General features: G+C 33.7%; 1 protein-coding gene across 2 annotated transcripts in view; it reads right to left on the minus strand.

Annotated features, from left to right (window-relative positions):
* The window catches only part of Lnpk (zinc-ribbon metal-binding protein lunapark), a 72,078-nt gene that overhangs the window by 43,979 nt on the left and 6,162 nt on the right, over positions 1-21,937 (minus strand). The window contains exon 2 of one of the 2 annotated variants that reach the window (XM_072540194.1): positions 1,451-1,677. In XM_072540194.1, the coding sequence (XP_072396295.1) occupies positions 1,451-1,677 (227 nt within the window). Of the gene's footprint in view, positions 1-1,450; positions 1,681-21,937 lie in introns of both variants that reach the window. The other variant, XM_072540193.1, reaches the window with a different exon arrangement.

Below are 21,937 nucleotides of genomic sequence, written 5' to 3' on the forward strand. Positions count from 1 at the left end.
TTCCACAGCGAAGGTGATCAGGCGATCTCCGCGTTCGTTTCGTTCCCCCAGTCCAAAGGGTCCTACGGTTTCTCCACATCTACCCTTTTCCACTTTGGCATTTAAGTCTCCTATAAGTATTTTTATTTCGTTTTTGTGCAGTTTTTGTACAGTGCTTTGGACATTAAAGGCGGAAACTCTATCAAAACTTCAGGCTTTTGAGCTATGGTCATAAAGAAGGATCCTGAAGATACCATGGACAGACAAAGTCACCAATGAAGAAGTACTGCGGAGGATGAACACAACTGCGGATTTGGTCAACATCGTGAAGAGCCGTAAGCTACAGTACTTGGGACATATAATGAGAAATCAAGGCAGATACGAGCTACTTCAATGCATTATGCAAGGTAAAATTGAAGGAAAAATGGCCCCAGGACGAAGAAGAATATCCTGGCTTGCTAACCTGAGAGCATGGTATATAAAGACCTCAACACAGCTATTTCGCATAGCAATCAACAAAGTCATCATAGTCAGAATGATCGTCAACGTTCGGAACGGACAGGCACCCTAAGAAGAAGAAGGTTTTAGAAAAAAAAAATGTTTTTTTTTATTTGGCCCAATTAATTCGAACGGTTTATAGTACATACAGTTTTTTTATACTATAGTGGGTGATCGACGTGCGAGCCATAATACCGCGGTTTTAAGAACGACGGTTTTACTCGCGGCTCGTTGGTGCTCATCGACTAGCGAGCAAAACAGTCATTGTCCACCGTCCACAGCTAACATGTCGTGTTCAACTGAAAGTGAAGTTTTGTTACTTCGCTATAGCATACTACGAAATTACAAAAAAAAAAGCGGAGGCGCCCTAGAGGTTGGGTATTTAAAAGTTTAACATATGCGGTAAGTCGAGTTGTTTTGTTTTTGTATTCTGGCGATGTACATTTCCATAAACAAACACAGTCTCGTAAACAATATATAAATTCTAATAAAAAGTCGTGGCTGAGAGTTCGCATATCCATGATTAAAACCTGATTTTTTCACTTCAACGCTCGCTGAAAACTGCCGGTTTTGCTCGCCAGTAGTGATACACGCGCGATTTTAAATGACGAGCCAAGTAAAAAATAAAACAAACTGACGAGCCACAAGCCAGGCTCATCGGTATATAAAACCGCGGTATTGCAGTGATACACTGGCGAGATTTACCGACGAGCCACAAAAGCGCAGTTTTACTCGCCTGTCGATCAGGACCTTATAATTAGTGTTTCTTATTTGCATTTACTGATCCCTTTTACATTAATATGTGATCTAACACTGACATCTCCCTTAAAGTTTTTTCCCTTGAAAAATAGACCTGGATCGACCGACGCGCGACGTTTACACATAAGTGTATAAACTATCAGTTAATCGTAGTTAAATAATGCCAGTTGAGAGCTAATCTAATTATGTATTATTAAAAAAAAAGTTCACTTACATGAAAGGGAATGCCACGAGAGGTAAGATGTAGATGAGTTTGTTGTTTGATGATATCCGATTGTAATAATAATAAATTAAACAGGCTAGTATAAAATAAGTTAAAACGGCTAGCAATATAAATCTACCAATTATTTTTTTCCTGTACAGTTCTGTACTTCTGCCAAATTCTTCTATAGAGACTATCTCATTCTCTAACTTTTCCAAAACCTCGTATGTGCTTTTCTTCTTCTGAAACAAAAGTAAAATATGTAAGCCTTACTGATATTTGTCATTTCTACATTTTATGTTAATATTAAAATAATTCAAGTGAAAGCATTGATGTTTACAAACTAGGCCTCCCACCTTTATGGATTTGCACATATATAAATTGACATATCAATTGTGCAGGATGGAAACCTATGTCAAAAAGTATCAAATTTGGGTTTTTGTTGAATATCTCTACAAAATATAGCTGTGCCTGCTTGACAAACCTCCTATGGAAATACAAAAACAAATAACAGCTTTAAATTGAAAACTATAAACACCTCCTATGTCAATTGCTAAAATCCTGCTGTGGAAAAGTTCTATGTTCAAAAGCAATAAAAAAAAAATGGAATCCTCCTTGGTTGTTCATGGTATAAACCAAAAGCTTCCATGTGATAACCCTAGCCGGCAAATATATATTGGAAATAATGGTACTAAAGGAGACTTTGCTATTTCCTTTGTTAACTCACTTCCAAAAACCCCTTCACACTACTGTCGGAAAGACAGGAAAATTGTATTTAGAAAATACTTTCCACTCAGAAATGGAGTTGTACAGACTGTACAAGGCCAAATGTGATGATTCTGGCAATGAACCATTAAGCAGATTTACATTTAATAAAATTCTGTGTGAGATGAATGTTGCATTGTTTCAGCGACGAAAAGATCAATGTGATGAGTGTTGCCAATACAAAGTCGGTAGTACGTCAGAAGAGCTGTATGCAAAGCACGTTGAAGCCAAGGATGGAGCACGTCAAGAAAAAGAAAATGACAAACGCAAAGCTGCTGGAAATGAATTTGTTGCGTTGTGTGTCGATGTGCCAGCAGTCAAGTTATGCCCATTTTTAAAAGCTTCTGCAGTTTATTTCAAAACCAAACTATGTAAACATACTGAATTATACTGTGTACAATTTAAATAATTGCAGAAGTAGACTGTTACTGGTGGAGCGAGGTTGAAGGGTAACTGAAATGATCAAACTTCACAAGTTTGTTGATTTCACATTTGAAGGAGTTGATAAGGAACTGAAAGCCAACAATTCCTAAAATTATAAAAATGTGGAATGACGGTTGTGGCTACTAAAATAAGAATAAAGTTTTATCGAACGCTCTTTTAAATTTAGTAGTAGAGACAAATTTAACTATTCACCAGAAATATCTGCATGTCGGTCACACACAAATGGAAGTGGACTCTGTACATGCAAGTATAGAAAGACGTCTTGCCAACAGAGAAATATACTTGCCATCTGACTATGTTCAGTAACAAGAGAAGCTAGGCTGAAACCATGTCCATACAGAGCTCACTCCATAGCATTCGATCTTTTCAAGGCCTTTCATTCGATCTTTACAATGAATTATACTCCTCAATCAGACCTGGAAAAAATGTATCCGACCCCACCGTGAATGATGTGTGCCATTATTTATATCTACCAACTGAAATGAACTGTGAAAACACAAATTGAATTTTGATGAAGAATTCCAGATACTACCACGTCGCCCAAAATTTCTGTTGGGTAATTTTGTCTATTCTGATTCATACAGGACAAGAATAAAAATTGCTGACCCAAAATGGGAGCATCTTCAGCAACTGAAGGCGGTCATACCGAAGGATGTCCATTTTATGATTCACTTCCTCATTAACAGCCTGTTGAGACCTATTTTTAATTTTTTATATCCAATAATAATTATTTTAGTTTGAATAAAATTGCTTTCATAACAAATTTCTCCACAGTTCATTTATTTCATTACTACCCAAATGAATGATAGGAAAATAGATTTTTAGAAAATAAACTTGAAAATTACAAAAGCAGAGAAGTTCACGCTCTCTTGGTAGACCTTAAAAAGGTTTACAAAAGTAGTAAACAAACTTTGGACAGAACTCGAGGACAACGATATATACAGGCAACTAATAAACTCAACAAAATCTCTTAAATAATTATTTTAGTTTGAATAAAATTGCTTTCATAACAAATTTCTTCCCAGTTCATTTATTTCATTACTACCCAAATGAATGATAGGAAAATAGATTTTTAGAAAATATACTTGAAAATTACAAAAGCAGAGAAGTTCACGCTCTCTTGGTAGACCTTAAAAAGGTTTACAAAAGTAGTAAACAAACTTTGGACAGAACTCGAGGACAACGATATATACAGGCAACTAATAAACTCAACATAAAATCTCTTTACGAGGGAAGTCTTAATCACATAAAAGAAGGTAGGTACTAAAGTTTGGTAGGGCTTTAAGGTTTCAAAATGTCTTCGACAAGGTTTTTATGTATCTCCGACACTGTTTAAAGTTTATTTAGATTTGGTATTACAGTCCAGTCATTTGGTAGTTTTACCCGAAAAGTTTTCCGGGAGTTTTGAAAATTAGTAATTTTGTAGATTTCGGTATGAACTTTACGAATTTCAACCGCGGCCATATTGGAAAAATGGCGTTCAATAACAGTTTCTTTATAATATCTCCCTTCCGACACATTTCAAGAGAAAAATATAAGTATACAAAATAGAAGTGTACCACAAAGTACATTTCAATATGCGTTTTGGAAAAAAAAATAATTTCTAAACCACCTGAAGGTAGAGTAAGCGGCGCGTTTTTTATCGTGGGGTCTCTTGTAGGCCTAATTTACATGTGATGCACACTTTCGAAATTTAGCGCAATCTCCTTTGCTGTTCTTGATGGACCAGGCGTGACGAGTTCGTTTTGGACACCGATCGAAACGTTGCAGACCGAAGTTTCGTTCACATCAATTGTGATGCGATTATCAGACTCATTACAAGCCACTTCGTTTTCGATTTTATCAAAAATTTGCTCGAAAATAATCGACGTTTCTTCCTCTTCATCGTAATCATATCATGGAACTTGAGAATTATTACAATGCAACGGAGCATTTTAACACATTCGTTGCCGAGAACGCACCTCGCGCATTGTTCGAAATTTCCGCCATGTGCCACCAACGCGCCTGGCGCGTTTTCGAGAGTTTATGTTTATTGGTTTAAATATTAGCCGGCTTCACGACTGCAACGAATTTTATTGTGTCAGATATTTAGTATATGTTATTGTGTTAACGAGAGAAGCTTAGTTCCGAGTATGTGTGTGTGACCTTACGTAATTCAGATGAATCGTTTGAGGGAAGGATATTGCAAAATCTATTTGGACTTTGGAAAATGTACCTATTATGGTCTTGTTTCAGTATTTCCTTATATAGTAGCATTTTTGAACAGTATTTTGAGCTAAAATCACATGAAGTAGTAACCTGTATTTAATCTAAACGCTCCAAGTACGTTCATTGGCTCCTGTCGAGGATTTGTTTTAGTATAAAGTAGTTATTTATTTGCAGTTCTTATTAAAAAATTGCAAAGCATGATCAAGCTTGGCACAGAAAGCTATTGTCTGATCAAGAACTTCTACAACTTTTAGAAGAGTCTGATGCTGAAGATGATCCATACTATATTGACGAAGCTAGTTCTAGTGATGAATCTTCAGGTAGTTATAACTGTCAAAATTCAGCGTCTCCTCGAGTTACCTGTTGACTCCAAAAGTTTTTCGGTTTGATGTTTTATACGGGAACAATTCGAGTAAATCGACCTAACGATTATTGGAAGAAGAACATTAATTTGACTGCATTTTCAAGCTTTATGAGCCGAAACATATTTCTTCTCATTTTAAGAGATTTGCAATTCGAAAAACGCCAAAATCGTCACTCGAACACAACTCGGAAAAATCAAGCCATTGATTGATTTTTTTTAATGATGGAATGAATGCAGTTTATTACCCCAATAAAGAACTCTCATTCCTAAAATTTCGGCCGCCTAAAATTTCGGGAATACATCAAGAAGCGATACAAGTTTAGTGTAAAGCTGTACTCACTATGTGAGCCGAATGGGCTGGTATTAAAACTTGTTGTCTACTCAGGTTCAGTTGATGTACAGATAGGAAGTTGGCAACATACTGAAAAGCTGGTTCTATGTTTATTAGAAGAAAAACCTGGTGCTGGCCATGCGGTCTACATGGGCAACTTCTATAATATTGTCAATCTCACTGAGACTTTATTGAATAACCAAATATATGATATGGGCATAATAAGGGTTAATCGAAAAGGAAATCCGCCTGAAGTTTTAGCAAAAACATTGAAAAAAAGGGAAGTGGTCAACCAGTATAATTCTCGAGGCATATGTGTCGCAAAGTGGAAGGACCGTAGGAAGGTGTTCGCCATATCCAGTGAATTTAATGAAGAACTGTAAGAACCTAGGAATAAACGAGGTCAAGTGAAGCAGAAACTACAACTCATAAATAAGTATAACTATTTTCTGTCGGGTTTGTCATAAATCAAATGTTATCTTACTAGAGTTGCGAGCATAACTCTTATTTGGTATGAGAAAGTTGCTATGCATTATGTGTCAAATCATGATCTTCAATTCATGGTTTCTATATAACGGCAATAATTGAAACAAATTAAATTACTACGATTTTCGGCTTGCGGTCATTGAAAAATTACTTGGGCCACCAACTGCAGAACCCATTCCAAGATTTAAAGTATACCATCTGCCAGAATATTTCTTCAAAGGTAAAAATAGAAAGGCGAAAAGAAGACGATGTCAGGTATGTTGGACTAATGGTAAAGTCAGAAAGGATTCCGTTTACTAATGATCCCAATGTCCTGAAGGTACCGGACTGTATCTAACTCCATGTTATATTAAAATATTTTTTTATACACCGCACTTGGCGCGTTATGCAATTTTACAAACATTGTCCAGTGCCGACATCGCGCCTGACGGGTTTCTTTTTTTTTTCTGTAATATAAATTGTTAAAATCTAAGATAAAATACTACTCTGAGAGGTAATTATAAAAAAAAACTGCCAACTGCAATAAAAAAATAGAATTGACTCACGGGTATAACTCTCCCGTCCAAGTTGGCAATGAATGTGTTAACCCAGTTTTTCTGCATCCGCAGGCTTTCTGACATCTTACATTTACAAGAAATAAGTTTTAACAAGGATTCTGGAGCTGGGGCTCGAGTGTCGTAACCGGAATTAGCCCATTTTTGTTTCTGTTCCATCCCCATTGTTCTGTATTTTGTTCATTCTCACTGCTGAACCTGGTGATAGCTTCAGAATGAATGTTGTCGTGCTGCTGCTTCTTTTGGTGGTGGCGACACAATATTAAATTTACTTTTATATGCTGATTTTGTGAAGGATGCATATTTATACTCGTTTAAAGACATATTTTTCTTACTTTTAACATCACTGCAACCGTATAGTTCAAGAAGGAAACGTTCTCCTGCTTTAGCAATGATCTCCGGATTAGCGTTTGGATTTTTAAATACCAGAATAACGTCAAGTGCTACATATGGTCCATCTTGCTTTGTGGCATGGAAACGTGGACTTTGAAAAAAACATCTATCAACAAACTTGAAGCATTTGAAATGTGGTCATTGAGAAGAATGATGCGCATACCTTGGGTGGATAGAGTTCGAAACGATGACGTCCTTAAGAGAGCAGGCGTGGAAAGAGAACTCTTTGAATTAATTAAAAAACGCAAGATTAGATACCTTGGGCACATATTGAGAGGAGCAAAATATGAAATACCACAGTTAATCCTACAAGGGAAGATCGAAGGTAGGAGGGGAGCCGGCCGCAAACAATTATCCTGGTTAAGGAATATTAAAGAATGGACAGGAATACACAATACAGGCGAGCTGTGCCACGCCGCCAAGAACAGAATTCTAGTAATGAGATAGTCGCCTACGCACTTGGGTGTATGGCATGTTAAGAAGAAGAAGAAGAATAACGTCGTTTAAACTGGGATTTTTTCGGAGTACATTAATGAGTTTCATTTTTCATTGATAGAAATATGCAGATGTTGTATAACAGCCAATGAAATCATACAAAAATAAAATATGATCTGTAGAAGTTTTATATGTGATACTGTTAGTGGAATATATTTGTTGGGAAATTTTCCCTTTTCATTTTTTTAGAAAATATAAGTTTGATTATAATGATTAGCGTATCCGCATCTTCCGAGGTTTGTGAGACCATGAAATTATCAGCTTCAAATTTTGGCTTCAACATTCTAATGAGGCGGTTCTTGTTCGAATCATTTCCCAGGAATTTATCTTGTGACACAGTTGGAATCATTATATTGTCAAAAAGTATGTCTAATGAAGCAGAAGATCGTGGGGATCGCTCTGCATGTTTGGTACTAAGGTTTGCTACATCTTCAGGATATCCGAATAGGATTAAGGTATTGAATTTATATTTCGATCAAACGTACGTGATGTAGTTATTGCAAATAGATGAAAATAGTTCACCGCGATGTCAATTGAGTCGGTGTAACAAGTGCTTCCCGTCGATGACATACATTGTATCCATTGTACCCAGAATGTCGCTTCCATTATCGCCTTTCAATGACAAAGGCATGCGTAAATACGTTAAGTGCACAATTTTGGTTTGAGCCCTTGAGTGGTTTAGGTCTATTTGTTTGGCTTATGTCATTGAACCGTTTTGTTTTGAACTGTTTTCTATCCATCATTTTCGTTACTAACCTCTTCCTTTTGTTGATATTGTTGTCGTGCGTAAGTATTGGGAACTATTAAAGAATTGAATGGTTGCTAAATTTTTCGAATTATTCGATAGTTGAAAAATCATATTCATGATAAGTGAGTTGTTTTTAGTAGTACCGAATTAGTAACAAATAAATTAGTCGAATGCTTTTAGTCAATGAATAATTTTAGTAATAACAGATGAACCAATCGTACATCTAGTTCAATAGTGCCACAACTGCAAAAATTCTAATTTTGAGTTAAGGCTTTAAAAAGGTTGCCTATATAATACCCCATCTAATGCAATACAGCCTTAACTGAAATATTGTCTTGGATAAGTATAAAGTAAGATACTTCGGTATTACACTGTAGGATTTTGAAATGCAATATGGCCATAACTAGGAGGTGTGGCGATAATACACTCCGCTACAATACAACCGATGTAATTCAATACGGCCATAACTGCAGACATTGTTAGGTTAGTGGTACGATTTTATCAGTTCTCAATTATTTATGCACGAGGTATCCAAGTTTTTAGTGTAAAACTATTTGATTTAAAGTCTGAAAACAGTGTATAGTGATATTATTATTAACTTTATTATCAAACAAGATGTCAAGGGCAAGAAAAATGCTTGGACTAGCTTTGCAAATTAAAAATGGTGAGAATCTGAGAGACAATTCAGAGGTTTTTGAGGTTATGAATGACATACCCTTTGTGTTGACGGAGGTTTGTATTTATACAAAAATCACAGTGAGGTTTTACTTAATGTATGCAATTTTTTAGCTTACTCCGGTTGCGTTACCCGTGCAATCAAATCATACGGCAAATACATTTGAACATAAAGAAAAGCTACATACAGACCCTCGCCAAGATGATTACATAGAGCAGGTATATTTTCTAATAATACACTTTTCAAAATTTTATTTTTTGTTCTAGTTTATGAACTAATATCAAAACAGTACTGTTTTTAACATTGCTTAAAATATAATTACAGAACTGTATTAAATATTAATGTACGTATGTATACATTAGATATGTATGGAATTAGGCAAAAAGCACAGCACATTTTCTTTTCAATTGATTAGAAATGAGAGACCAATAGAAACAGAATGATTTATTTTGTATGTTGGATGAAAATATCGCTCTGTCTGTAATTATAAATAATGTGAACATCCAACGGCAACTTTTCAAATTAACCATAACTTTTTGATGACTCTGTGGCAGACAGTAACTACTCACCTGATACTTCTTTAAGCACTGATAGTGAAAATAAAAATGGAAATGAAAATAACGTAGCAGATTCTGATACCGAAATAACGGAAGATAATGAAATTATTGACAGGAATGTACGCATTAAGATAACAGGTACGGTAACTGAAATTCATAATTCTCGAAAAAAATTGCGGAAACCAAGTGAATGGAAAAGAAATATTAAGAAACTGAGAGTTAACTCTGGACTACCTTATATTACAGAAGGCAACAAAGAAAAACGTGGGAAGACTTTAAAACCTGCATGTGGAGAAAAATGTCGTACAAAATGCAGCCAAAAATTCAGCAATGCTGATAGATATGATATACATTCACGTTTCTGGAATTTGAAAGACATCGCTCTTCAAAGACAATTTGTTGCTTTCCATTTGGAAAAGTTGGTTACTAAATACAGAAGAACGGTTGAAGGCAGTAACCGCGGTATGAATTTAGCATATTTTTTAACAATACACGGTGTAAAAGTTAAAGTCTGCAATAAGTTTTTCATGAATACCTTGGACATTTGCGACAATTAGATGGTAAAGGATCTGTGGAAAAGGATAAGAGAGGAAATTTTATGAAACGAGAAACGGTTACTGGACCGGTGAAAAATAAAATAAGAGAGCACTTAAATTCTTTCTAAAGGGTAGAATCACATTATCTCAGAGCACAAACTACAAAGGAATACATAGATGGTTCACTTACTTTAGGACAAATGTATCGCTACTACAAACTACAGGAAGAGAGTGAAGGAAGGCCTGTGGCTAAAAAATGCACTTACGAGCATATTTTTCAAAAAAAGATCAGTGCGCGGTTTGTGAATCATATAAAAATTCTTCTGCTGAGCAGCAAGCTACTCTTGATCAAACTTATAATAAACATATCCATAATAAAATTAGAAGCAGAGAAGAAAAAGCACAAGATGTACCAAGAGCAAAAGATGATTCTCAAGTATTGGTAGATTGTTTTAATTTGCATCCTTCCTACACCTTGTGGAGATGTTTCAAGCTTCTACTATAAATGCCGCCTGAACTGCTTCAACTTTACAATTTTTCAGATGGTACAAAAGTGTGGTTACTGTTACTTTTGGCACGAGGCTATCGCCAACCGCGGCTTAAACGAAATAGCTACGTGTCTGTTTGATTATCTTTCAACTCATTGTAATGACAAAAACTGTATATTTTATAGCGACAATTGTGTTGGGCAAAATAAAGATAAATTTATAGTTACCATATATCTCTTTTCAATTGCAAAAATTAATATTAAATCAATCACACATAAATTTTTAACAGTGGGACATACCCAAAATGAAGGGGACGCCATGCACGCAACTATTGAGAGGCAAAAGAAGAAAATACTTAAAGAGGTCCCATTTATGTTCCTGCACAATGGCCTGTCATCATAAGGTCTGCAAAAAAGAGGGAAATCCTTACAATGTAAAGGAAATGTCAACAGAAGACTTTTATGACTTTAAAGATCTCAATTCAAAAATTGGAGGACATTTTACAAAGAATACAAAAGGTTAAAAGGTAGTCTGGAATGATATCCAAGTTATTAAAGTTGTCAAAAGCAATTCTGGATCTTTCTTCTATAAAACAAATTATAATGCCGATGAATTCGAAGAGGTCCATTTTAAAGCATCGACAAGGGGGCGCTCAGCAACTGTGGAAGCAGTAATCAATTTAAAAAAGGCGTACATAAAGCCACCATCGATATCCGCAAAAACCCAGTAACACCTTTTGGAACTGTGCAATAAAGACTTAATAATACCTGTTTATCACAACTTTTATAAGGACTTACTACTTGAACTACTACCTACTACGTAAGAACTACTTGATTTTTTTATTATGTTGCCGCCGTATCTCCTAGGTATCGTTTTATACATGACTTTCTTCACAATGCAATATCGCCATAACTATAAAAATACAATTAACGTTTTATTTTTAATAAATTGTAATAAGATCCAGCGAATAACTTTATAATTTGCTAACTAAATTGTAATTTTGAAGCCAGTCATTCTAAAAATAAATTATTTACAAGGGATACTCGTTTGCCACAGAACGTTTTGCTCATTTCTCGAAATTATTGTATTTTGCACTTGTGGCACTATTGAACTAGGTGTGCGCAATGTTATTAGTCGAATGTTTTAAGTGGAATAAATATTACTAATTACTCTAGTTTAATAATAAACATGTTAGATTGTGTTAGTAATATTTTTTTATTGTATAATGACTTTGGCTCAGCCAATTTACCATGTTAGTAATATAAATAACAATAAAGTACCTGTAAACACATAATTAAGATAAAAAAAAAATTAAAGAAAGTATTGTTATTGAAAAAAATACAAAAACAAAAAGTCTCGATTAACAAATCAATTTTTTAAATAGATTCTTATTATATCTTTATTTAAATGAACATGTAGTTAAACGGTGTCGTTATGGAGTATATAAGAGTGGTAAACGCTATAAATAATTTTTAAAGACTATTCAGTATTTGCATTTGTCATTTTTAGCCATAAAATATTAAATGATTTATTTATTGATTATACACTATTGTTGTTAATCAATATATTTCGACAAGTAATGAAAGTATATTGACATCATTAATTAGAATAAACAGAAAGATATTGCACTAGGGGGAGTGCCGACAGAAGTGAAAACTTCTTAAATTGCGTTGAAATTATAAGTATTAATTTTAGATAAATAAAATTAATAATTGTTTGTGAATATTAAATACATGTAAATATTATTGTTTTTTTTTATCTTAATATATTTGTTAAATCCTCCTCTTTCATTTGCTATGTCGCATGTGAGGATTCGATCAGTTGTTTATTTTGTACCTAGCCAGACCTTCTTGTACCTAGCTTATACCTTATTTAAGTCAATAAATCAATATTTGTCTTATAATAAATCTACACTACTGCCCAAAATTTAGTAAACAAGAGAGTAAAGCATACTATAAGAGATTTCAGAGCCATTAGTCCAAGAATGTGCATTTTAAGAGTTAAAGGTCGTTTCTTTAACTACATCTAATTAATGCGCATGCCCCGACAGAAGAAAAAGAAGAGCAAATTAAAGAAGAGTTTTATGACGAATTAGAGTCCGCATATCAGTTATGCCCAAAAAATGATATAAAAATAATCTATGGAGGCCTAAACGCCAAAGTTGGAAAAGAACAGCAATTCCAACCCACAATAGGCAGGCACAGTCTCCATGAGCAATCAAATGACAATGGCAATAGGTTAATAAACCTAGCAAGATCACTTAACATGGTGATTGCCAGCACGTACTTCGCTCGCAAAGATATACATAAAGGTACCTGGAAATCCCCGGATGGACTTACAGTAAATATGATAGATCATGTCAATGTAGACTCGAGACACCAATTGAATATAATAAACGTCCGCACCAGAAGAGGAGCAAATGCGGATTCTGATCACTACTTGGTCGAAAGTAGGGTAAGGGCTAGAATTTCAAACATCAAAAAGGAAAGAGGCTCTAAATATGAACGATACAAGGTAGAAGGACTCAAAGAAACAAACAAAAATAAAGAGTATAAAGAAAAGATAAACAACAAACTAGAAAACAGAATAACACATGAAAACCTAAATAAGGAGTGGGAAGAATGCAGAGACATTATAAAAGAGGCAGCTAAAGAAGTACTAGGCATAGAAGGTAGAGAAAGAAGAACAAGAACGAATGACTGGTTTGACGATGTATGTCAGATCATAACAGACAAAAAAAAACAGAGCATATTTACTGATGCAACAGGGGCACAGAACCCGACAAGCAGAGGAAGAATATAAACGACTATAAAAGAAAACTCACCGAAGAAAAAAGAGAGAATATATGAACAAAGAACTTCAAGAACTACAAGAACTAAGTAAATCAACAGAGACAAGAAAATTTTATCAGAGACTAAACAAAAGCAGAAAAGACTTCAAACCGAGAACAACGATGTGTAGAGATAAGGAAGGTAATATATTGACAGAACAGCAAAAGATACTAAGTAGATGGACAGAACATTTTACGGAAAAGTTTGAAGGAGGTCGGAGAGAGACGAACCCTGACATACCATTAGACCAAGCAGACAACAGAGAAAAGACTCCACCAACAATAGCCGAGATTAGAGCAGCAGTAGACAAATTAAAGAACAATAAAGCACCGGGATCGGATCAAATAGCATCGGAGTTACTGGAGGAAGGAGGAGACGCACTACAAAAAACAATACATGAATTGATAACAAAGATATGGTCGAATAAACAGCTACCAACGGAGTGGATAAGCGGTATTATTGTACCATTACATAAAAAAGGAAATCAGTTAGAATGTGGAAACTACCATGGAATCACGCTGCTAAATGCAGCATACAAAATAATGTCCAACGTCATTTATAAAAGATTTAGACCACACGCTGAAAAAATAGTTGGCAAATACCAAAGTGGCTTCTGTAGACAGAAGCCAACAATAGACCAGATATTTGTTCTGCGACAGATTCTCGAAAAAACAAGTGAATATAACATCGACACACATCATCTCTTCATAGACTTTGAAAGCGCATATGACAATATAAACCGAGAATTCTTAATAAAAGCAATGAAAGAATTTAATATACCAACACAACTAATAGAACTGATAAAAGAATCACTAAAAGTAGAAAGTAGAATCCGGATACAAAATGAATTAACTGAAACAGTAGATGTGAAAAAGGGACTACGCCAGGGAGACGCTCTATTATGCATCTTGTTCAACATCGTACTCGAGAAAATACTGAGGGACACAACAGTCAATACACGAGGAACAATCATTAATAAAAGCGTGCAATTACTAGCATTTGCAGATGATGTTGACATAATCGCAAGATCAAGAAGAGAAATGATAGAGGCATACAACCAAATAGAACGAGCTGCACAAAATAGTGGTCTTAAAATCAATCAGACCAAAACAAAATATATGAAGGTAAGTAAAAACGCAGAAATAAGGCAGCCACAAAATATAACAATAGGAGAATACAACATAGAGGGGTACGTCGGATAATAACGTTACGGAGGAAGTGAAGAGGCGAATATTTATTGCAAATAAATGTTATAGTACATCCACTAATAATTTTCCAACATAAACATGTCTTATTCTGGTATCAAAGAAACCGCCTTTCAAATCAAGGTTGTCAGACATATTTCCTAAAATTCCTAAGGTTATATTTAAAAAATATTCTCTATTTTCTATTCGTTATTATTCAATTGCTAGTCAACGAACGACACTCTTAAAAAATAATATGAACTTATTCTCAAAAATATATATATAAATTAATTAACTAGGTACTAATATTTCCATGGACTCTTCACTAATGAATTAAAGCAACCGTGAACTTTGTATATATTACTTATATTCTAAGTAATTTTCGAATATTGGCAACATTGTAGTCTGGAGAGAATTTGAACGTTCGACGTTGCCCTGTTGGTGAATTTAGCGGTAATACTTTTATAGATATAATGATCGACTTTTAAGAAATCAGACAACTTTTAAGAATCCAAGTTCTCAAAAACGGTTTCAAGAATTGTATTATTTTTTTCCAAATTTCATTGATTTTATACCTTACCTGGAAACATGAAAAATTGCAGATATATTAATAATGGTATTAAGGTTATATTCACTAATTTTAAACTCATGCATTATGGCAACAGCGCGAAGCGCAAACCAATAAATTCTAATGAACACCTGTTGTCTGCTATGCGATACCCTAAAATATTTCCTATTGCAGAGGCGGAGGCTTTTAAGGTATAGGTAATATAAGTTATAAGTAATATTATATTTTTCTAGGATGGCATTTTTTAAGATGCATCAACTTCTGTGTTATCAATAAATAATGACAATTATGTTAATGACAGCTGTGAATTAAAAAATAAAGATTTGCACGTACAATCCCAAAGAATAGTTTTAAATATGTATGAGTGTTTGAAAAAAGAAAATATTGGGATGGCTGATAATGCAATTGTTTCGAGAATTCATGTATTAAAAAAATCGGGTATAAGACGATATATACAATTATTAAATTAGGCACAGTTACAGATCATTCCTTAAAACGAAAGCGACCAAATAAAAAATTGGGTAGGATTGACACTGCTGCAAAAGACGTTATTCAGCGAACAGTTTACAATTTTTCAGGCACACTGACGATTCTTTTCAGTCCTTCTAATTAATTTCTTTACAGCTATCGCGATGCATCTTGAACACTAGTATTCATTATTATACAGTGTGTCGCATTTAAGATGAAGACAACTCTATATATCAGCTAATAAAATACATACAGATTTGACATTTTGCACAGTCATACATGTTGTTAGTGCACATTTTTTTAAGATAGTCATCTGAAATTTAAATTTTAAACGCGGCTTACTGCGAATCCACAAACAGGGTAAATTTTCGATATTTTGCTTCGCGTTAGAGAAATCGGAAAAACTTATTTGGAAAAGTTGTTCCACTTATTGTAAACGCACATACCAAATTTCATGACAAAATTCGCAATTTTAGTTTTTCAGTATTATTTGTAATCTCGATCCTAAATCTACAATTGGCTGTCTAAAGATGCATCTCGGGACAGCCAACTGTCCGTTTTAGAATCCTGACTACAATTGAAGAGCTTATTTCCAAAGTGTCTTACATCCATATAATGAAATCCATGAAATTACAGATTTTCATACAAATTTAACATACAAATTATACAATTTTACAATTTTCATATGCACTTTTAAATGGTAAATAAGAAGTTGTTTTGGTACATATAACTTTATTCTAGACTTGAAGAAATCTATAAAGTTTAAAAAAAGAAAATTTAAAAAATCGAAATTTTGGATTTAAGACACTGGAAATAAGCTCTTCAATTAATGAAAAAAGTAAAAGTGCGAATTTTGACATAAAACTTTGTTATGTGGGGTTAAAATAATATTTGGAACATCTTTTCCAAATAACTTTTTCAGATATCTCTAACTCGAAGCAAAATATTGAAGATTCACCCTGTTTGTGCATTAACAGTAGGCCGTGTTTAAAAATTAAATTTCAGTTGACTATCTTAATTGCTGGATAGACAATGTTTTAAAATTTTCTGACAGAATGAGCCATTATTTACAGATAATTGTAAAAAAATATTATGGTTTATGTAAAAACTAAATAATAAGTCCAATATTCTTATAAATCACTAAAATTAACAAGCTTTAATTTGAAAGAATTAATTTGTTATTTATTCGGTGTTGTGAGCCCGCTCCCATTTGAAAAAAAAACTGATTCTGTCCTTTGAAGAGTCCTATTCAAAAATGCCCCGTTTAAACAAATCGAAGGTTGAAGGGTGCCGGACATTTTTGCCGGAAACAATTCAAATTCAAAAGATCACCTTTTTCTGCTACGGAAAATATTGCTCCGATTTCTCACCAAAATCAATGTTGATACTTTAGTTTAGATACTCTTGAATCTCAAAAATACTCATTTACATATTTTTCAAGCCTCGAAAATGCATATTAGGTATCGCATTTTTCGGATTTTAAATCGCTTATATCTCCAAAACTATTAACTTTTGAGAAAAATGACATAGATCTTATTTAGAGTCACCCAAAAACCTAAAAAATATTTTTTGGAGCACAAAAGGTGATATTTTGAATTTGTTTAAAAAATTGTTTAAACAATTTCTGCCCAAAAATTGAGAAATTTTCCTGAATATAATTATGTAAAAATTAATAAAAATTATATGATTTTTCTTGAAATATGCGTTTGATAACTGATCCCTTTTCTTAATTTCCACGCCAATGGTCGGCATCGACATCAAAGAACCTCAAAAGCCGACGCTTGGCAAATTGACAATGGAAAAAGTATACCATGGCTTAATGAGGCAACTAAGATCAGATAACGTCGCAAGAAAAACAAAATGCCAAATATATAAAACCCTAATAAGACCAGTACTCACATATGGCTCAGAAACCTGGACACTCACTAAAAGAGAGGAAACGTTGTTAGCCACCTTCGAACGAAAAATCTTGCGACACATATATAAGGGCACAAAAGAAAACGGAATATGGCGAAGAAGATACAACTCTGAACTATACAAAATATACCAGGATCGGGATATTATAACATTCATTAAAATAGGACGGCTGCGTTGGATAGGACATGTAGAAAGAATGGAAGAAGGCGAAATACCAAACAAAATATTCAAACAGATGCCAGTAGGAAAAAGAACAAGAGGAAGACCGAAACTGAGATACTTAGAACAAATAGAAAATGATATAACAACATTAAAAATAAAAAACTGGGGAAAAAAGCACGAAACAGATCAGAATGGAGAAAAATCCTGGAACAGGCCAAGACCCAAAAAGGGTTGTCGAGCCAGTGATGATGATGATGACTGCCCAAAATTAACGCACCACCTTAAATGTACCTTAAGTTTGAAGCTATTTTTCTTCTGAACGAATGATTGAATTTTGATGATGTTTTCTTCATATTAAGTATAGGTATATTTCTAGTAAATCAATGTTTTCAAAAAAAATATCAACGTTTTACCCGTATACGGGGTGTAAAAATAAAGTTGTGTTTTTTCATCGTTTTTGCAATACCCTGTGAAATTTATTAGAAATAAATGTTACATCTTATTAATATTTTAAGATAAATTTATTCTTTCTTAAGATTTTCGTACAAAAATTATCTCGATATCTCTATTATCAAAGATTATACAGAACTTTAAATGTAACAAGTTTTTGTTAACATTTAAAGCAAAAACAACATTACTTACATAAACTTTATTGACAATTAATACAAATAAAGACTAAGAAAATATAAACTAAATAATCTTTAATAATTCCACTTTCCCAAAATCATCTCGGCTCAGATTTCTTGAAATACGGTCCATGTCAACTAGCTAACATACGCAAAATAGCTAAACAATTTTTTGAAATGTAAACAATATTGACACTCTAAAACTGTAATGTCAAATTGTTTGATTTTTTATAGCCAACTAACTATTCCATTAATGAGTATTTCAATTCGATATAATCACGTTATGCTTTGAATGTACTTTTCTTTGTTGATAATAAAGATATCGATAATTTTTTTACGAAAATGTTGAATAAAAAAATGAGACTTTTTAGAAATATTAATAAGATGCAGCATATGCGTTTAATAAATTCGACAGGGTGTTACAAAATAAGATGAAAAATCAAATTTATTTTTACACTCCCTATATGGGTGAAACGTTGACATTTCTCAGAAAACGTTAATACAGTAATTACTTAGAAATAGGTGTGCAATGCAAAAAAAATTATCGAAATCCAATTAAGGATACACAAGAAAAATAGCTTTAAAACTCTGGTAAAGTTGAGGTAGTGAGTTAATTTTGGAGAGTAAAAAATCACGTAATGCTTTGAAAATACTTTTCTTTTTTGATAATAAAATGTGAAGAAAGAATGAAGCGATCTCATTAATAACATGTACGTTTGTTTTTAATAGATTCCACAGGGTGTTGCAAAATTAGATGAAAAAACACAACTTTATTTTTACACGCTGTATATAGGTAAAACGTTGACATTTCTCAAAAACATTAATATAGTAATTAATTAGAAATGTATCTAAAATGTGAAAAAAAAAACATCAAGATCCAATTAGGGTTCAGAAGAAATATAGTTTTAAAATCATGGTCCATTTTAGGTGGTGCGTTAATTTTGGAGACTAGTATATGTTCATCCATAGTGCCCTATGATATCTCATATGTATTTATACATTCATTAATAACGAAGAAGGTGTGTAGTGTCCTTTTGGTAGTCGCCTTGTTTGTTTTTTCTGTCTTAATAGATTAGTTATATCCTCCTCCTTCATTTGCTATGTTAGGATTCGATCAGTTGTTTATTTTAAACTCAGTCAGAGGCCTTCTTTAAATCAATAAATCAAAATTTAGCTTATAGTAAATCTATTTTTATCCATAGTGCACTATGATATCTCGTATGTAACTCTACATTCAATAATAACCTTAATATAATCGTTATCACTTTCCCTTTTATTTTATATGTCGCATATTAGGATTCGTTCAGTTGTTTATTTTGTACTCAGCCAGAGGCATTTTTTAAGTCAATGAAACAAAATTTGCTTATAGTAAATCTATTTTTATCCATAGTGCCCTATGATAACTCATATGTAACAATATGTTCATTAATAATCAAGATACTCTGTAGTGCCCTTCTGATAGTCGCCTTGTTTGTTTTTTTTATATCTTAATATATGCGTTACATCCTCCCCTTTCATTAGCTATGCCGCGTGTTAGGATTAGATCAGTTGTTTATTGTGTACTCAGCCAGAGGCTTTCTTCAAGTCAATAAACCACAATTTGTCTTATGGTAAATCTATTTTCACCCATAGTGTCATCTGATATCTAGTATGTAACTATAAGTTCATTAATAACGCAGATGCTGCGTAGTGTCCTTTTGGTAGTTGCCTTGTTTGTTTTTCTACCTTAATATAATCGTTATCCCCTTTCATTTAATGCATCACACGCTACAATCGTACCAATAACAATGGAGATATGATGTAATGTCCTTTTGGCAATGCTGCCGTGTTTGTTTTTCTGTCATTGTACTAGTTACCTTCCTCCCTTTCCAACGAGACCTCATACGCCACGATCAGTCGAGCCGTTCTCGAGCTGTACGACTTTGCGACCAATTTGCGTAGCGGTGCCGGTCGCGAAAATCCGCCGCGTATTCAATGCTTTCTCTCCATCCAAGAAGTGTACAATGTTGCTAAAGAAGTTTTCACTTCAAAAATTATAGATATGATTTGTATATTAAACAAGTAACAATCACAATAGTATCTCTGATAAGTAGGTAATCATGTTTCAAGTTTCAGCTTGGCGGCGCCCATACGCTTGTCATAAAGGCCTATAAAGAAACCCAGTAAAGCGTAAAAATTAGTAATGAATATATTTATTCATCGTTAAATTCAGTCATTTAGTAATTATTGAATGGTTTAATTTATTCGATGGTTCCCAACACTATCATTCGTCATGTGTCAGTGGCGTACCTGGAATATGTTTATTATTTGGTTTTGTGTGGTTACCAATCGGTACATTTCGTCGATTCGAATTTTCGATCTTCGTGGCAATGGAACTTTCTGCTTGCTGCACTATAGTTACATCAGCTCTAGTCGCGCAAGTATTGTGCGGCGCAGCTGGTGCATCCAGCTCGTCGTTTTCCGGTACAAACGTAAATATATAGTACGAGATTCCACTGCAAGATCACTACATTCATAACTTAGTTAACCAAACTCACATTTTTACATACATTTAAGAATAGGTATTAATTGTGTGTGCATACACGTCATGAGCAGCGTATTTTATTTAAAAACTAAATGGCCCAATTAAAATTTTTGTTCAAAAATTAATTACCATTAATTGAATTAAAATATTTGCGGCCACTTTTTGACTGGTAACCTGTTATCAATGTATTCTCCTATTCTTAAATGTATGTAAAAATGTAAGTTTAATTAACTAGGTTATGAACGTAGTGATCTTGCAGTGGGACCTTAGACTATAACTAGAAAAGTTTTATTGTAAATATTTATAGGAAAGGCAACGAGTTTGTTGCAAACTTCATGTTGTCGATTTTGATTACTGTTGGTGGGATCACGGAAAATTGGTGGAAATTGCGTTTTGTTTACTAACCTCAGTTTTTCGTGTTTTGGTTGTATTTTCCAACTTCTGCTCCAATTCAAACACCTTTTCGCGAAGAAGGTAATTTACTTCATTCAGGCTCATCACCAAGGCACTTAGTAGTCCATTATTTTTGACTTTATCCGAGATTGATACGCCGGCGTTGTCATTGCAATCGGCACATACAATTTCTTTTATTCCCTGAACCATAAAGCCTGAGGTGGTCACGATGCACTGGCTGTGAAAATATTTCTTGCACTTCACACATCCAATGCAGTTTTTGCCATTTCTATTACAAATTTTACAGAAAACTAAAACTTTTTCAGGAGATGTCGTCAAGTCAATCTCATTTTCCGCCATTTTGATATAGAATTGTTACCAACTACTAACTAATTAGTTAATACTTCAAAGGTTAGCACAGAAGAGATGTATTCCTTTTGTTCTATGGTTCCATGTTGAGCTTTTTAAATTTTACTTACATCAACTACCAGCTAGATATTCTTATTGAACTTTGTGAACTAAATATTTAATTTAAATTGTACTGCTTATAATCTTTTGTTTTTCTTTTCATGCTCAATCTACAGGGTGAGTTTTAAGTATGAAACGCATTAATTATCTCGGAAATGGCTCGTACAATTTTATAGATTTTGGTGCCTAAGGGTCTTGTGATGCGCTTAATATTATGGACATTGTTCTCAGATCTTCCATTTTTCTGGAAATCTAATGAAATTTTTATTTCAAATGAATCATCCTGGATTTTTTTCCTTTTGATTTCCTTACT

This window comes from Diabrotica undecimpunctata, chromosome 8 (genome assembly GCF_040954645.1).
Source record: "Diabrotica undecimpunctata isolate CICGRU chromosome 8, icDiaUnde3, whole genome shotgun sequence".
Classification (NCBI taxonomy): domain Eukaryota; kingdom Metazoa; phylum Arthropoda; class Insecta; order Coleoptera; family Chrysomelidae; genus Diabrotica; species Diabrotica undecimpunctata.